At 31.9% G+C, this 19274-nt stretch overlaps 1 protein-coding gene across 1 annotated transcript in view; it reads left to right on the top strand.

Moving 5' to 3' along the window:
* LRRIQ1 (leucine rich repeats and IQ motif containing 1) overlaps nucleotides 1-19274 on the top strand; it is a 101860-nt gene extending 82586 nt beyond the window's left edge. The window contains exons 24-27 of the mRNA XM_039704066.1: nucleotides 447-570; nucleotides 2134-2194; nucleotides 7036-7156; nucleotides 18875-19274. Coding sequence (XP_039560000.1) covers nucleotides 447-570; nucleotides 2134-2194; nucleotides 7036-7156; nucleotides 18875-19014 — 446 coding nt within the window. The 3' untranslated portion in view covers nucleotides 19015-19274. The remainder of the gene's footprint in view (nucleotides 1-446; nucleotides 571-2133; nucleotides 2195-7035; nucleotides 7157-18874) is intronic.

Below are 19274 nucleotides of genomic sequence, written 5' to 3' on the forward strand. Positions count from 1 at the left end.
TCAACTCTTGCATATAATGGTGATTTGTTTTGTTAACATTATAGATTGCTAAGCAGAAATGTAAGCATAAAAGATTGCATATTTTTAATTATGGAGATAGCACAATAAGCAACATTCATGGCAGCTGTGACAAGCAATTTATGTATAATATATACCTCTATATGAATTTCATAACAAAGGATGGATTTGTTTCCCAATCAAATACATTTATGCAGAAGGCTGATATTACATCCTAAAAGAGAAAACAAACCATAAAATTAAAACTAATATAAAAGTATTTCTTAAATATATATGAAAGTAGAAATACTTGGACTCTGCATGAAAATGAAGTAATTGCCTTTTGTCTTTTCCAAGAAGCTATAGGTTCCAAGTTTATCAAGGAAATCTTAAAGAAAATGCATTTTGAAATAATGGTGAAAGACAGGAATATCTCTCTTCCTCCCCAGGTAAAAAAAATTCTCAGCTGGATGCTACTTTAGATGAGAAATTACAGAGAAAAGACTTCACATACCAATGGCTTCGTGCACAGCTTTTGGATTATGAAGAAGCCAGTTCCAGAAACACAAAGTGGTGAGGTCATCGCCTTTAAATTAGATTTTTTTTTTTAATTTGTCTTGTAAAGTGAAACCTAAGTTACTGGTTCTAAAGCAAACATGACTTTGCAGCTAGCAGACAGTACACCATATTTCTGGGTCCCAGATATGGCACCCTTTACAACTGGCTTAGTAGTCATTGTATAGATACTTCTTCCACATTAAAATTGAAATGATAAAATGTTTAGAATCTTATCATAAATATCATAAATCTTATCATAAATAACTAATTAGATTTACTTTAGCAATGCAGTGGGTTTTCGACTGAAGAGTGTACAAAAAAGTGCTTATTCATCATATATTTTATAATGTTATTGATATATATTATGGTTTTATGTAATTAAATCAACTGTAACATTAGCTACATTGTTAGATTTGATTAAGGAAGTAAAAAAAATACTTTTTTAACTAAAGAGTGTGTATTTATATTTTGTCTTCAAAACATAAACCCAGCATTTGCATCTTTATACTACACTGTACTAAGATGTTGTAAACATGTTCCTTCTATGTTCTGTTTTGGTTATTAAACAGGTAAAATATCAATACAATTAAGGGAAAGGTTCATATTGCCTAAACTAACATGAAGATATAGTAAGTGTATTTTGGTCATAAATTCAATATAAGACATTAGTTATCTTAATGAAGTCATTAGTAGACACAATGCCAAGCATCTCTAAAAAAACCAAACAAAGTGTCAGGAGGCAAGCAATGGGTTTAGGATATTAATTTTATCATTATTTTCATTAAAAATATATTTATAATTAAATGGGTTACAAATTGTTCTGTCTTGCGCAGAAAAATATGTCACATGTCCTGTTTGTATTAGTGATTGTAGAAACTATCTGAAAAATATGTTCCTTAAGAAATATTTATCTGGCTTTGCAGAAATACTTATCTTTTAGTCATGATCCATAAGAGAGAAATACTCAAAGTATTTGTTTAAGATAATTTCCATGGCTTTTAAATTGAATGAAAACACTGGAATACAACAGGCAATATTGTTTAAAAGTAAGAAGACACAGAAATTTATAAACAATTTTCTTAAATATTATTGTGCTACCTTGCAGGTGTATGCTATGCCCTGGTATTTGTACTGACTTTTTTAAGGATCATTATATAATTTTTTAATGTGCCAAAAGTCCAACTGATGTCCATTCAAACTTCATTGGTAGACAATTTAGAAGAGCTTGTGTATTTATTCAGCTGAAAACAATTTTATTCCTACAAAAAGTAATACGAAAACTGGCTTTTCTACAGTTTATGTCAACACATACAAAAAGTCATGCTGCTTAAAATAGTTTAACTTAATATTCTATTATTTGAATAAACAATTGTTAATTATTTTTAAAACAAGTACAAAAAAAATAAATAGTAATTGCTCTGATACTTTGTCAGTTAATATTAATTTCCCTGATACAACTTAATCATGGCATTATTTTAAATAATTAAGCAGGATTGTTTTCTGAAAAGGTTCTGTGCAGGTATTTTAGTGAGCCAGTACAGTGGAGTTACTGATATTTCTATTCTGCATTTTTCCCAGCTGTCGTTTTTTGCCTGAGTTAGATCCTGCAGTATGTGACAACAGACAAGTACAGCTTGTGGTAAGAACGTGTTTCTTTGTGGGATTTTGCAGAATTCAGGTTTTTCCAATCAATACCTGGTGTAAAATCAGGAGTATTTTTTGATTAATATAATTCAGTAGTGTTATCTCTGTTTGGCAATCAAGTCATCCCTGGTGGAGATGAGAAGAAAGTATTTTAGCACAAAATTCCATGTAAGTGCTTTGGGTTCTAGCTTCATGATCTGACACTGAGGGGTTTTTTTAAGACATCAAATGCTACTGTGTGTTTTTTAAAGCTTCTCTATCTGCATTAAAAAAAAAAAGTTTAAAAAATTAAATATGTATCAGTACCAAATACATGATTTACCAAAAATGTGTATTCTTGTAAATTAAACAACTTTAAATATTCTCAAGTTCTGTATATAGCATACCTAAATCATTTTAGTATGCTTTCAGTCTCATTTATTGAAATACAGTAAGTTGGAATTGTATATTAATATGTGGACATCATTGAAAACATTCTATTAAGTCAGACTTATTCCTACAATTTCTTTTTTATATTTTTTTAGATCTTAAAATGACCTCTGCTCTTTTAATGATTCACTCTTTTTGCAGCATTTTAAAAAACTGGATTTTCTGAAACAGGTAGTCATGTAAGTTGGCAGCAGGGGAACTATGAGCAATTTAACAATTTGAAGATTTACAAAATTGAAAGACTGCGTCAAAGATACCCAAAAGTTCCTTTAATAGCAAGCAGTTGTGATGCCTCCAGGCAAATGCATACTCACTCTATTTCTATATATATTTTAACTTTACATTTTAATGCCATGTTAGCAATATTCTTATTGATAAAATTTTGTGCATTGTAAAAATGGGTCAAAATTTTAGAAGCTAGACAGAATTAGTATTTCACGCTCATTTACATGATGTAAAATATTGCATAAAAATTATTTCCCAGTTAGATTATATGTCATATGCCTCATTTTGTTCTCTGAGCAATCTTGCCCCTATCTAGCCTCTTCCTTCTTTAGCTTCACAACCTATGCAATTTGCATGTTTTGGAAATGATTCCATAAACTCTCATAAAATTCACCTTTGAAAAAAATTATTTTAAGCCTTATGTCTTACTATTACTGTTTTCTTTAAGACAGATTTTGTCAAATATTTTTCTCTGGAAAATATGTGGCAATTTTCTATGGCAATTCTTCGGCTCTTCTGAAACTTAAAGGGCTGAAATCACGAACCACCCGACTGTTGTAGGGTTTGATAGGTGGAGTCTAAAGCAGTAATTTGAGCAAATCATAATTTAATAGTGTTATCTAAATTGCATATTATGTAATTATTGGTAAGCATATGTGCACATAGGTAGATGGTATGTTATTTACACTAAGCGGTTCTGTCCACAAAACACTGCTGCAATCCCACAATAGTATTATGTGGTGTGCCCACATAACTGCCAAAGTTATGGAATTGTCACAGCCTGTGCCACATAATAACATAGCTGTTCCACATGAATGAAATACAGAGAAAAATGCAATAGAAGATTCAAAAAATAGAAAATAGAATAAAATGTATCTCTAATGCAGAAAGCAATACTATACAGGCAGTGAAATAATGATGTGGTTTGTACACACAGAGGGCTGGAGAATTTTGGTTTTAAAATTTATATGAGTTCTCTCTTAAAGGTTGAAATGTGAACATGCTCCTACTGCTTTGGCACAGTAGCATACTTAAAAGCTATGAAATCATGATAAAAATCAAGTTAACAGCTGCAATCATTATTTAAAAAAACATTATTGTAAACTGAAAGAAAGTGGAAAATATATATTAAAAGCAAAGAGAGAGAGAGAGAGAGAGAGAGAGGAAGCATTAGAAGTGGAAAGCATTCCTGGACATTTCCAGTAGTTTATTCGTATGCCATATGATCGATCATGAATCTTTCTGATGTGCTTTTAAAATCCCTGCTTTTTATGTGTTCCATAAGCCTGCATTCTGGAAGTTTCATATAGTTTTCTAAATGATATTTGTGGACATTCCGGTAACTTAAGACTTTCTTCTTCATGGATACAAAGTTGCATTTCAGTGCTTGCATATAAACAAGAAAGTCTTCTCATTGGAGATTATTGCTTTGTAGTAACCTGCAGTAAATCTAAGACCTTATTATGTTAATCTTGGTAATTTTGATGATTTTTCTCATTAGTAATACCATTGAAGCGCTTAGGAAGACATGCTGACTTACAGTTTAAATTATTTTAAATTAATATGATTTTGTGGAATAGCCAGTAGGATAGACTTCCTGATTCTTCTTTTGTATGAAGTTTAAGTTACCTACGGGATTAACCCCTTCACTGTTGATCAGTATCTCCAATCATTTATATGTAACTTGTATTCAAAAGCACCTTTTATCTCTGAAGGTGACAGAACATCTTGATAATTTTACCTAGAAATAGAAAAATATACAGATGCAAAGCTGTGTTCAAGGCAAAGATTCCTCCTGACTGATATTAATTTTCAATTAATTAATAAGAAAGGTTTGTGGTAGTAAAAAAATGGCAGAAAGTCTGAAGAGTGTCTGGACTATGGTGATCACTACAGATGGAAGTCTAATACTACTGTCTGCAAAAAACTGTGCCAGTATCTTAAATTTCTTCCAAATTCTGATTCTAAATCATAAATGTGAAAGGGAAGACTTTAATTAGCTTCAGAGGACTTTCACTCAGCTTCTTTAAAAAGCCAAAATTAAGTTTGCTCCAGTGATTAATACAGCCTTAACTATTAGTCTGTCTGTAATTGGGTTAAAACACTTACCTTTATTCAAAATAAAATAACAAATATTTTACATCAGAGATCAAGATAGTCCTAGTAAAATCTAGCATATAATCCTGAATATTATTGTCTACAAGATGATGAAGCCTTAGTTTCTGTGATGGTAGGGATTGGATAATAATACCATGGAAACTAGCTGTCTAAAATGTAGCCTTGTGGCCACAAATCTTTGGGAATTGGGACATTAAAAAGCCTTTTGTTGTGTGTTGAAACAGGTTAGATGGAAATAAGAATGATCACTTCCATTGGTTTGAATCTCTTTGAGCGTCACAATCATTGCATTACTTCTACTAATGAAAGACTAAAAGCTTTCAGTTTAAAGATTTTGAACATAGGAAACTCTGCAATCTTAAAACAACCGTAAATATTAAGGTCAATAAAATAGAAACAATTGGCAGGATAAAACTTTTTTTTTTCAAAGTTTGTTGGCACTGCTATGGAAGAGAAAATAAAATATTGATGTTAACAGCAATAGTAAAGACTAGCTTTGCAAAGCAAAACTTTAAATTCCTCGTCATTAAACATATAAAAGGTAAGCATCCAAAAACAAGGGATAAACTTTCTGTGCGGACACAAAGGGAATGTAATCACTAAGGAAGAGTGTAAAATCTCTGTATCTTTGGAGGTTTTGGTTTGAAAATGCATGGACTTTTTAATGAATTTTACATTAAACAGTGACTGAGTAAAGACAAGGAAATGAAACAGGTCTCCATTTCATCTGAGTTCTCTAAGTTAGACTGGACTACAAAGCCTGTTTGCATTGGTGCAGTGCTGCTTTTGGTACAGTGAGGTAGTTTGAACAGGAAGTCTGGAAATCGTCTCCTCCAGAATGGCCTGCAACTTCATAGTAACAGCACTTTCCTGAGAAAAAGGGAACTGTGGGCTTTAGCCCCCTGAGGAAGGAGTTGAGACCCAGTCTCTCGATACCTGGTTGAGCAGTCTTGCCACTACAGTGCTGGGCAAAAGTTTCATGACACTACCACTAGCAGAGTCTTTTCCTTTCCTGTAGTTTGTTCTGTAGTTTGTTTTTAAAAAAGAAATACCCAGTTAGACACCTAGTTCTGAAAGACACCTAGCTCTTCAGCCCAGAGAGAGGAAAGACTGAATCTGCTTTTCTGGACTTCACTTCTGAAGGTTCAAAGTCTAGAGAAGTAAATCTTTGTGTTCAGTACTTCCAGCCGACTGACTCAGGAACGCTGGGAATTTTGTAGACTGTTCATCAGCAGTGTCTGATTTTTCCCCATCATTGTTACTGGCCCTCAGTATCTTGTTATTGTTAGGGGCTGCTTTTATTTCTGAATAGCTTTTCGTTTCATTCTTCAGTAAATGTGAACTTGTTTCTGCAAAAATAACAATCTGCAATTTGCAATGGGAGGTATCTTCCAGGTCGGTTTTTAAACTTTGCCCTACCTGTTCCCAAAACAGCAATGCTAAAATGAAACAAGATTTTCATTTTTCTTTTGTCATATTTGTGTGCAGGTAACATGCCTCATGTCAAAACATACCACCACTGGATGTCAGAAGTTTATAATTAATATAATACTCTTGCCTAATGTATAATTAAAATGCTGTCTGATGGTTATGGTTAATTAGCAAAAACCTTAAAGATTAAATTACTCACTGGGCCCATGACTGATTGAAGTGATACGTGTCCTGGATAAAGCATAAATATTGCAGGAAATAATCCGATATGACATCTCTGACATTCAACTATAACTTAAATTATAGACTGGTCAGTAAATGATCTTAAGCTGTTTAAGGTTTCATCAGCCCTCTGCAAGATTGATTTTCTTCAAAATTACTGTACTAAAATGTTTTCTTTTGTTGTTGCATTGACTCAGATCACAAACCACAATTTTAAGATCGGCTCTTATTTACAAAAATGCTTTGACATAGTGCATTTGTTCAGCCTAGGCAACAAAAAAGGATTGTGGTATCATTTTGAAGAAGGTTGTTTGACAGACCCTGTTTGTTTATTTGGAGTAACGTGAGCTACATTCAGAAAATGTTATATTTTGTTTCATGATTGTGTACATTCTCTCCCACTGCTTCCAGGCAAGCCCTGTAAGCAGAGAAGACATGGATTTAGACCTTGTTTCCATGGCCAGTGGAAGTGCTTTGACTGAGAACAGAGAAAAAAATAAGCCGCCACACAGACACTCAGCAAGATCCTCAAGTAAGTTATGGTTCTTTTCAATATCAGTATTAAAGATCACTTTAAAATGCTAGGTAGAACTGAGCATGCTTGGAATCCTTAATAACACATGCTTATCTTTCTGTCTCTTTTTTATCTAAAGCCTTTTCAAACATTTACTGCAGTTCAGTTTAAAAACTCTAATGTCAATAGACTTTCCTCTTGTGATTTTAATGGGAAGTTCCCTGTGATGTATTAAAAGTCTTCTCATGAGTCCTGAGAAGATTTTCTTTTTCCTTAAGTATGGGAAAGATTTGTTTTTAATCTTCCTCTTATTTTATTTCCAAAGAGCTTTGAAAAATGCATGTTTTGTTACCTGAGTACCAGAACACATACACATAATCAACATGATTTCTGTCATGTTGATTACCAGTCATGCTGTAGTTTATGACCCCACTGAACTTATTATAGCTCAGTATTAGAGAATCCTTTTAAACCCTTTTATCTTTACCACTCTAATACCATGGAAGGCAACAAAAGAATCTATATATAGAAAAAAAAAATTCTTGAATGTCATAAAATTATAGAATTTTAAGTTTCATGTTTTATTTTGCGTAATGTAACTGAAGAAATGTTAATATATTTCTGATAATATGACATACTCTATTTTTATATTTGTGTACAATGTTTTTTTCAAATAAATAAAGATATAAACCCTCCAAAAGCACATTATGGAAAATTTAAGCTGTATTAAATAACTTTGGCAAAATTATCAATCCTAAAACTTTTTAAATAGCGAAGTTTCTTGAAATGTTGTCAAAATAGTAATCAGGTATTTAATATAATTTATATATATATAAATTAGTGTATTTACTTTTTTGATTATGTTTTCATATATGCTGAATTTCCACTTTCAATAAAAAAATTAAAATTAAAAAAAAACATTTAAAAATACTTGAAATCTCTATTTTTCTGACATACTTTGTAAAGGCTTTAGAATGAAGATTTATTTACATTACTTCACCGCAAGCAAAAAATATAGTGACTGAATATGTTTGTGCTTATTCATTTGTTTTACATTCCTAAAATTAGATTACATAAAATTTATCATCATAGTGTAAGTTAATGAAAGTACCAATGAAAAAGAACCTAATTCTGTCTTTTTGCCTGCCATCTTAGAAAAGAATGAATTGTGTCCTTAGTTTTCTTGTTTCTCTCCATTGGCTAGTGATGAAGCCACACCATTTAAATTAGACGAGATTTCTAGCTGCTAAGTTCCTGAATTTAGGTGAGGTAACTCTAAACTACTGATGTCAATGACAAAATTATCGTTGTATTCATATATTCAGAATAAAATGTGTCCGTATCTTGAATAATTGAGTTAAAGTGTATAAACTGCATTCATATTTGTGTATGGCTGTTGTTTAGACTGTAACCTATATTGTAACTCCATCCAAAAGTAAATTAATGTGAATTCTTTCAACATGTAAAACTTGCCTGTGTGGATCTTGGGAACAGGTTTTTCTTTGGAAAATAAAAAAGTGCCATTGATAATACCTTCAAGAAGGAGAGATTAGGAAAGGAGCAGGGAAGAACAACCAACTGGCAGAGTCATAAATGTGAGGGAGCGGGGGTGGAGAGACAGAGAGTTTACAATATCTGCTAATATAGGTATACTTTCAAAAAATGCATCTTCTACACCATACCTACGTATTCAGTAGTCCAGGAACTAAGGAAAAAAAAGCCCAGGTCTTATGTCTTTTTAAATATGTTTCTGCTTACGTGTCTTTATAAATATTATCACCATGGATTTAAGAAATTAAACAGCGATGATACATTCAATTGTGTCACTTATGATATATGAAAGCAAACATTACTATCACCTTTTTACATTTCATATGCAGTATAGAAACATGTTTATTACATTATTTCTCTTAAGACTTGCTTTTCAGTGATCAGAATAAATCATTAGGCCCATGATATCCTCAACCTGAAAACGTTATAAATTTGGCTTTGCTGAGAATGTGCTTGTTACAGAATGCTTTCTTGTTCTATAGTCTCTCTTGGTTTTGCCTTCTGAAATATTAAATGAAGATGCCTAGGAACTGTTTCGGTGATTTAGTAGGTGTGTTCCCTGTGAGTAAACCTGCAGTTGTATTATATTACTATAATGATTCTGTGACCTTAGAGGTGCTGTCACTTCAATAAATTCTTAAATCAAGTTCTTGTACCATTTTTCCAGAAGATCTCAACCTCAATGATTTGACAAGCTTTATTAATAAAATGTTACTGAGTTCACTTTCCAACATCCATAGTTGTGCCTGTTCCTCAGAATTCAATTATTGTTAGGAATCAAGACCTCTTATTTGAGAGTATCATGCATGTTCCTTATATAGAACTTGTAATTTAGAAATTGTATGAATAAATTTTTGAGATCTTACGGGCTGAAAAGTAAAGTCTAGAAATACAAAATAATGGTTTCTTAAATATATTTACTAAAAAATCCTGCTCAAATTCATAGCTTTTATATATGTAGGGAAATGTATGAATTATCATGTCTTTGTTACGGCAAAGCATACTACACTTCAAAGTTATTATCTTTTTATTAACAGGGGATTTTAGAAAGGCTACATCGAGATTTTAAGAAATATTTTGTGACCTTCCCAACTTTTATGTTCTTTCTATAGATTTTTTTTCCAAAGGCAGGTTCTTTGAATTCTGAATTAAACTATTATAAGTTTTTTAAAAGCCAAATTTCCTATTTTTTGTGAAACATTTGGATGGGATAGATTAATCCTAAACTAATTTAATTCTGTTCCTTGACAAAGCTAAATTAATTAAGTAATAAAAGGAATGCTTTTAACATAGTATATCTCAGTTTAAGGAAAGCATTTGTTTACTTAAAAGTATTTGATTTGCTTCCCTGTTACATGTTTAAAGGGAAAACTAACCGTTCATTAAATTGACCAAATGTTTTAAAAAATTTATAACCTAAAGAAAGAATAGCCATTGTTCAGCTGGAGTAAATAGTTATCTGTCTAATTTAGGACTTTGCTTCTGTTAATGTCCAGTATGTTATGATCTTAGAACGTACTTATATTATGTTCTAGAAGGAATATAATATTCCTTCAGAGTTATTGCTTTATGCTCCCTAGTAACTATTTTTTCTTTTCTATTTCTTGAGGTTATTTTTTGTGGTGGGGCTGGTTGGAGGGCAGGGAGTCTGACCATTCTTTATAATTTTAATTAACTCCATAAATATTGGTGTAAATTTCTGGTTGTATTTTTCATCTTAATTCTTTCCTGAACACTAGTACTGTAGTCAGCATTAAGTTGCAAGATGGGCATAGAAATATTTTGTAGGAGTTAGAGGACAAGCATTTTTTGTACCTAGCTAGAAAGTATGGTTTTTGGCATATCCTAATAGCCAATTTGTGACTAGGCTATGATGATCAGCTACCTTCTGTCATCCTAATCTGTTTATTACCAACCATTATTGGACATGCAGATGAGTCTACCAAATATTTTACATTGCCTAACATGTCATAGTACATGGTTACATGATGTACATAGTCATCACAATTTTGTGGGGATTTTTTCTCTGCAAGTTTAAACTTAATTTTCTTTATATTTGCCTTGGGAACTGCAATCTCCTGACCAAAATTTGAAAGTGAAATGCAATGGGATCTGTGCCTCTAACTTTTATTTGAAATACTGCCCAGAATTCTTAATTCTTGTCTTCCCTGAATTTGAGCTTTTCAGGAAGTCTCTGATATCAGTAAAACTGCTTTCAAGGAAAACAAATTAAATAAATTAAAACCTGAACCTTGTTATTCCTTCATTAGCCTTAATTCAAAAAATGGACCCATGTATATCTCCACTAAAAAACATTTGTCAGTTCTAGTTTTCCAATAAATTCACACTTTATATTCTGCTAATCAGTGAAAATAAATTAATGAAGTTTAATTGTTTCTTACAGTGAAACATCTTCCAACTCAGAAAAAAACACAGTAGCTTTTATTTCACTTCCTTTTTAAATCTTACTCAATTCTTTTTGCTCTTGACAGAACCCCCACCTTGATTTTTTTTCCCTCCCTTTCTTTCATGAGAGTTGTTAAAAACCCTTCAACTTTGTTATAAGCAGTGTATGGTACAGCTTCATGTTAAAAAATTCCTGCTTTCCTGTTCCTTTCTTCTTAGTCATCACTATTGTCTAAATATTCTAGTTCAAGGACTGCTGTCTTTCATTTAGGATTTGTAAACTCGGTGTAATAAGCATCTTGTTTTTAAGCACTCTATGAATTTCCTCGTATTTTACCAAGGGGTTTCTTGTGCATATTTCTTTCATACATATGTATTTTTCTCTGTATTGGTTGACTATCATCAAACAATATATATCTAATCTTTTTCAACAGACTACAGAATGACATCCTAAAAGATATTGCTGAATTGACTTTGAGGTTGCATATTAAAAATTATCTAAATGCAGATTTTAAAGGCATATAGAGCTTGCTTTTGTTGAATTTAACAGGCTAGGGAGAAAAAATTATACAAGATCTCATGTAATTTCATCATCTGTGCGTCCAATTATAAAAATAATTCAAGAACAGATACACAGAGGCATATTCTAAATTTTAAGTGCTTCATTTTACCAGCCTCATACTCTTCTACTAGGGTTTGGGAGTTCTTCAGTGTGGATTTTTTTGAAGAGAAACTAGCTTAAATAAAAAAGTCCATTTTGAGACATTGGCTTACAGTTCGCTTAGATATCCACTTAGAGCTATGGAACCATTAGATCAACAATAAGGATTTCTGTCCTATGATTTGAGTAAATAATAACAGTGTTATGTTTCCTTTGCTGTGGGATGTTCGTTAAGTAGATTCAAAAATATTTCTCAAGTCATTTCACAGAAAGGCCCAATAACTTATGTTTGGCTACTTCACAAGATTTTTGCACTGGATGGTAAAGATTTGTCTATAAGATCTTCTTTCCCAAAGCACTCTTTCTTTCCTTGCTTTTTCCTTCTAATTTGTCTCTTTTTCTTTGCTGTTTTTTCCATGGCTGTGCTCTGTAATCCTTTCTTTTACTACGAATGGTTCTTGTTTCTCCCCTCCAACTTATTGCAGCCTAAGCTTCCTCTCCCATCCACTCTTCTTTCTCACATATGCCATCAAGTCTTCTGTTTGTTTCTACAGATCCCAATCTGATTACTTTTTTCCCTCTCACTTTCTGTTTCTTTTTTGAATCCAGATTATTCCTGACATTATTCCTCAGATTCACCATCTTCTAGTTTTGACTTCCTCCAAATACGTCCTGGTTTAGTGTACTGTTTAGGCAGATCTTAAGTCCAACCCTTAATGTACTTATTCTTTGTGTTCTTTCTCATTATTACCTGTATTTTTACTTCTTTTAATTGTATTAATTCTGAGAGTTAGGAACCATCTAGTGCCCCGTAATCCATCTTCTTTATTCTTGCACAGTTCTCTTTTGCCAATTCACAGTTTTCTTCTCCAAGTTTTTCTCACTGCTCTGTGTCAGTCTCATTGTCAAGTCATTGTCAAGTCATTCCTGTGCCAGGGCATTGTTTACTTTAGTTTCTCTCACCTTGATTCTGAGTCAGTCTCATTTCTCACTCGGATTTTAGTTGCAGCCCTTTGCCTCTTCTCTCAGTCTTCTTCCTGTTGGAGTTTTAATTCTTACCCTCTGCATGGTTCCTGTAGTTATTCTCCATCTACCACAGACAGCATGAAACAAGCAGGCTTTTAAGTTCCCTGACTTAGCACCATTATCTTCAGCAATAGCCTTGCTTAGCTCTATGTAATATCATGGTAAAGCATGTTTCTACTGGTATTTTAGTGACTATAGCCCAAAAGGTCAAAAATTCCTTCTCTGTTCATGGAAATACTTCAATCCATATATACTTGATCCAAATTTGGACTTCTCCTAAAAGGAAGGCTCTGTTATTCGATAGATTTCAGATCTGTCTGCAAAGGGAAGCACAAATATTTTATATATTTTCTTAGAAGTGACCAACCTTTTGGAAAATTTCAGGCACACACTCAATTTAATCCTAAATGGTCAAAATTGGAGAAATAGATAGGGAGCTGAAACACAAAATAAATATTGAACTTTTATAAGCAGTGGTGCTGAAAATATTTTTTGTAATTAGAAAAGAGTTGTATTTTACAGGAATGTATTTGGAGCACTATGTTTATTGTGTTTATTTTAACTGTGTGGAATGGTAATTAATAAATGTTTATAATATTTTTTGTACATTGTTATCTCTTATGACTGTCACATTTTATAGTTCAGATTATTCAAGTATATAATTGTCAGCATGATTTAGTTAGAAGAGCATCAATGTTTGATAAACAAAGAAATTTAAGTTCATTTTTTCTATAAAATTTTAGAACCAGTCTCTAAACCTACCAGCATGAAGTCATGAAGATTCATAAACAAAATTCACCATTGACTTAAAAAAAAAAATAATAATCATGAGTATAGCCTTTCTCCAAATCTCCATAAAAAAAGAGATGTATCTTTACATATCATGTGGTATTTCATATAAATTGATCCCCAGACTTTTCAATGCTATTTAAATATTAATCTTGAAGTTAAAAATATAATGCAAAGTTGCAGCGCAATAACTATTTTTATGCAAACAATGCAACTAAAAAAAATTCAACTTCAAGATAGGCATAAGTAACATTATTAAAAAGTTAACCTTTCTGATATTGTAACATTTGCCTTTTTCACAGACCTGCTGAACCTACCTTCTTTCCAGAGCTTAAATTGATGTAAATGCTTTGCTGCTAAGGATTTGTTCTGGTCACTTTCACTAAAATGTTGAGGTTTTTTTTTCTCCATGCCTTCTTATGCTGTATTTGCTTTTAAGTAATACAATATGGTAAGGACTTTGGAATAAATTATATCTCCAGACATACAATGTTAGGTGAATCGATAAATGTCCTATGACGTCTACTATGCATCATAAAATTTCTATCATAACCCTTTTAACAAAGCTTTTCTTCTTGGACACCAAGAATTTCATTCAAAGCATTTTACATATTGCATTACTTATCAAAACAGTGGATATGTAAACCTTGACATTTGTTAAAAGACCCAGGCTTTAACAAAAAAAAGACCAGAACAAATTGATAGCAGAAAACAGATTAAACCACCAAAAAGTGACTGCTAGGAAATAGAAGCATGTGACTTTACCCAAGACAAGCTTTCAGCACATACTGAAAATAGTTTTTTGCTATATGCAGGCATCTGAATGTCTCTCAGACTTTACTGGAGCTTCATATATTACGTTGTTACAAGTAAATGAATGCACAGTAAATAAGTGTTAGAGCCTGCCTTCCAAAGCCTGCTTTAGTGTAGCAGAAATTAAATTGCTTTTCTTGGCTAAGATTTGTTCCCACATCAGTTGGTATTAGAATGACCATGTACCCTGTTAAATTAGACTTAATATACTTGCCATTCTATTTAATTCTAGTACAAGTAATGGTAATAATAATAATAGTTGTTGTCAAAAATATCAGTACTGTATATAGTAAACCCGATGTAATTGTTCTAATTTACATTTAGTAAACATGTTCATTTACATTTAATATATTAATCTAATTCTGTTTAGTAGATACTAAATATAGTATCTTGAGATGCTGTGAATCTTTCTGCTGTTGCCTTTGGGCAAGGCCCACTACAAACACACTTAAGGAACATAACATGAACTGAAAGTATTGTGATTATGCTTACAATTATTCATAAATCACAAATGCACTCGTGCATACCAATGTGTGTATTTATGCCTATTCATGAAATATATGCCTCTTTACAGTAAAATATGATTATGTCATGTATGTCACCTTTATTTTACCAATTAAGCAATTATGATAGCAGTAATGTGATTCACTCACATGCTAGTATTCTCTTAATTAGCTCACAAACAAAACCATTCATTTGCAGGATACATTGCAGTTTATGGGAAAATGGAGATTTTGCAAATCCAAACATGCTATAAAACTGTTCACATCGTTAGTAATGCTGTAAGAGAAATATGTAAGGTCCCTCAATAAAACCCCCAATCAATAAATATAAGAGAAAAAATGTAATAAGGATTAATTTTTATATATTTTGAGGGTTTTCAGAAAGTTAGGTTTGTTTTCTGGTTTGTGACTTTTTTTTCTAACAAGACTGTTTTTAAGGACTATTTCTAGGTTCAGTCTATCAATTCAAAGTGCCACTGTCATCCCTTACCAGACTCTCTTGTCTTCTCTCATTCCCTTGATTTTGACAAAATTCTAACCATTTCCTAATGGAGGTGTCTTTATTGAATATTTCTGAAGAAAAAAAATTTGCCTGGTTGTAAATCAGAATCAGAAAATCTTTTGTAAACACAAGTATTGACAACAAAGTTACTGAATTTTTTTAGTTAATATGCAGTTGTTTTTTTTTTACTTCTTGCAAAATTCTACCTAGATGCTCATTTTACACTTAAGTGCAAAGCTGCTCTTACTTGAGCACTGTGAAATATTCATACCTAGATTTTCACTGGAATAGCAAAAAACATGAAGTAAAAGTAAGCGTAGTAATTTGTGAGCATATGTATGATCAATCAGGTAAGTCCCATATTTGCAACACATTCCATTCATTATTGGATTATCATTATTGGATTAGATATTAGGAAAATTTTTTTTCACCAAAGAGGTGGTCAAGCATTAGAACAGGCTGACCATATAAGTGGTGGAATCACCATCCCTAAAAATGTTCAGAAAACATGTGGATGTGATGCTTAGAGACATGATTTAGTGGTAGACTTGGCAGTGCTGGATTAATGGTTGGACTCTATTATTTAAGAGGTCCTTTCCAGCCTTCATGAATCTATGATTTCTATTCTTATGTTTTCATTAATTTTTCTGTTTGGTCTTGCATTAAACTCTAGGAGAAAGAACTGCAGCAAAACCCTTTCTCATATTTGACTAATACCTTCATTATAAATTAGGTAATTAGATTTCTTTGCTTTAGGACACAATTTTTCAATCATAAATAATGTTTAGCCACTAACAGTTACAATGACCACTAGTATAACATCTGAGAAGTAGCTGTGATCTGAATAGGAGTAAGCAAACTGCATTATGCTGGTGGGATTTATCTGTCCTTGAGAACTCTTCTTCAGGGAATAGGCTTTTGATATTCCATGCCAGCTCTGTCTTTTATCACTCCACCACTGATAAGTGGAACAGCAGCATTGATAATAGTACCCATCTCTTAGTACTTTTTAGCAGATATCAAAAGTGCTTTACCAGAAGTGCAAACATGATTATGGCCATTTCAAAGATGGAAAGATGGGACATACAAAGCGAATGATTTACAGTGATTTACAGCAAACCCCTCTGTAGATATTTCATTCCAAATTAGTTGATCTTTCTCTACAATGGCTTTCTTTTCTTTGGCTTAATAGTGCTGAGAACTGTCTAAAGGGTGGAAAGAAAGGATACAGAGTTAGTCTGTGCTTCAAGTCAGTTTGTCTAGGTTACAATTATATTATAAAGTTTAAAGCAGGTGCTACAAAGTCTAATCAGAGTAGGTTACAAAAAAAAAAAAAAAGACCCATGACTGTCAGACTTTGGGACAGCCTCTGACATGTTAAACCTGCACAGAGCAGGTCTTGTGGATTTTTTAATGGAACAATAATACATATTTCATACCCATGTAAGGACAATATATTCCTTACAATGGATTGTATGTAATTACAAGGGGAGAGATAAAAATCTTACGTGTACAGATTACTGAAATCCATCATAATCCAAAATACTATTTAGCAGTGCACATAGGTTCATAAACAAGTGAGGTTTTTAGTCCAGAAATAATCCAAATCAGGCAATTAGGATTAGGTCAACTGTCTTCCTATATTGACTCTATCACTACTAGATTAGTTTTCAAATTCATTATTGGTTATCTTTCTAGCATCGGTTTTTATTCTGTTTTTAAAATAATGTAATAAAATGTATTTTTTGTCAAAATATAGAAAAAAATCTGGTATGTCTTGTTTACCTACATTGTGGATACCTTGCTGAAGATGAGTGCACAGAAAAAGCATAAGCTAGCCCCAATTTTGTTTTCCAATTTAAGTGTGCAATAGCTATTTCCTTTTTATTTTAACAAAAACTTCCATTCTTAATTATTTTTCTTGTTTAACAATGTTTTCAATTTCATAAAATATTTTTTGAAATTCAAGGCATGCAATTAAAAAAATATTATTACTATGTTAGATTTATTTTTAAATTTCTCTAATTAACCACTTAATTTACTAATTTGAGGGTTTCAGTCTTCAATGAACATGTTATGATTCCCAGGCAAAATAATTAATGGAAAGTTTACTTCTTAATTAAATATTTTCTTTGCTCTTTAACAAAAGCCTTTCTGTACTAGAGAGATCTACTACCATTTGAGCTGTTAAATGAAATAATCCAAAGGGAAGGAAACTGGGAATGCTGTAAAGTCAAAATATCAGAATTTTAAATCTTCAGGAGATATATCTAGTGTGAATTATATATTTTAAGAAAAAACAATTGACTACATCTGTAGAGCCATAAGAAGATGAATGGAGATAATTTTAAAAATACTTGAAAGCTCTTGGTTCAAAAGAGAGAAGTGTTTATTAAGATACATTTGCAACAATTTAAGAATTCATAAGAAAGGGAACTGTAGGCTGGGAAAACTTCCTGACATTTAGATCTAGAAGGCTGCAGGAAAGCATCCATGAGAAAACAAAGAAACTCTTACTCTTTGAAATTTATAGCTATGTTTTATACAGCGGTACAGAGAAGGATGTTCTACTTTTTTGTCACTATGTATTGTGAGAAATTTATTTTTTCTATTGAGAAATACTAAAAAATTAAAATATCAAAAATACTGAAACTATATAGGTAGTAGTATTTTCCTTTGGTAAGTGGCAAAAAGTTGTTCATAAAATACGTATTTGATAAGCTAGCATGTTAATTTTGTACATACATATACTCACAGACATGAACTGCTGTATTGTGAACATCATTGTGAACTCTTGTGAAGTTTGGGTTGTATTTCACAGATTTTGTCACATGCCAAAGAAAGATATTATCATGTGTAAAATGTTTATTTATTTTAAATAAATATTATACCTTTAGTCATGCCTACTGGTTATTTTATTTGAATAATTTTCTGAAGAGTTTTTTAGAAACCACTGTCTAAATTACTCAAGCATCTGTATGCATGGCAATGAAAGTGATTGTTTCACATATTCCTATGTGTTCTTAAATTTTTCTGTGGCACCATCCAGCATTTAAGTATTCCTGAGCTCTGAACAAAAGAAATCTCTCTTTTATTTGGTCTATTATAACCAGAAAACTTGTTAATTAGATATATCTTCTGAACTAGTTTTTCATCCACTTGAAGGATGAGTTTCTGTGCAAAAGCATTGAGTATCTCTGTAAGTGTTTAAGTTCAAAATGGATAGATAATGACACTTCTAAAAATATGATACTTTTGTTTAGTAATTTTACTGTCTTTTTTGAATAAGGAGTTAATTTTTTAAAAGTACTACCTTGTGAAATTACTTGTATTACTTTTAAATGGTGGGTGATACTTAACTATAAAAATTGTGTGCTTTCTAATTAGACCTAGAAATATCATTGTCTTGAAAATAATATGGTACAGTGAAATTTAGGGAGTTTTGGTTGGTTGGTTTTTAATTTCATGTCTGTTTTGTTGTTTAGAAAAGAATATTTCTACTCCAGAAAAATCATGTTTTGGTCCATCTCATACAGAACGGATATCATTTCGAGACCATCCTGTGCAGCTAAGTGGAGGATGGGGAGCAGGCAAAAAAAGGCAAAAGTTTAAAAATATTAGCTGAATATTGGAAATAAGTAGTTGATTTAATCAAACACAGCCAGCATATGGAGATCTGTTTCTTTTTAAGCCTCTGAATATCAGTTGTTGGATTTTCATTTATTACCAATAAACCAGTTTCAGTTAACTACTTTTGACTTATTTTATTATACATGGTTACAGTGGTTGGGGTTTTGTGGGATTTTTTTGTCAAAGTATTTTAGACCTGTCAGTAAGTTATCAGAGTTTGTGTTTTCAATTGCTTATATGTTCATGTGGTATAGA

This window comes from Passer montanus, unplaced genomic scaffold (genome assembly GCF_014805655.1).
Source record: "Passer montanus isolate IOZ18808 unplaced genomic scaffold, ASM1480565v1 scaffold17, whole genome shotgun sequence".
NCBI classification, from domain to species: Eukaryota; Metazoa; Chordata; class Aves; order Passeriformes; family Passeridae; genus Passer; species Passer montanus.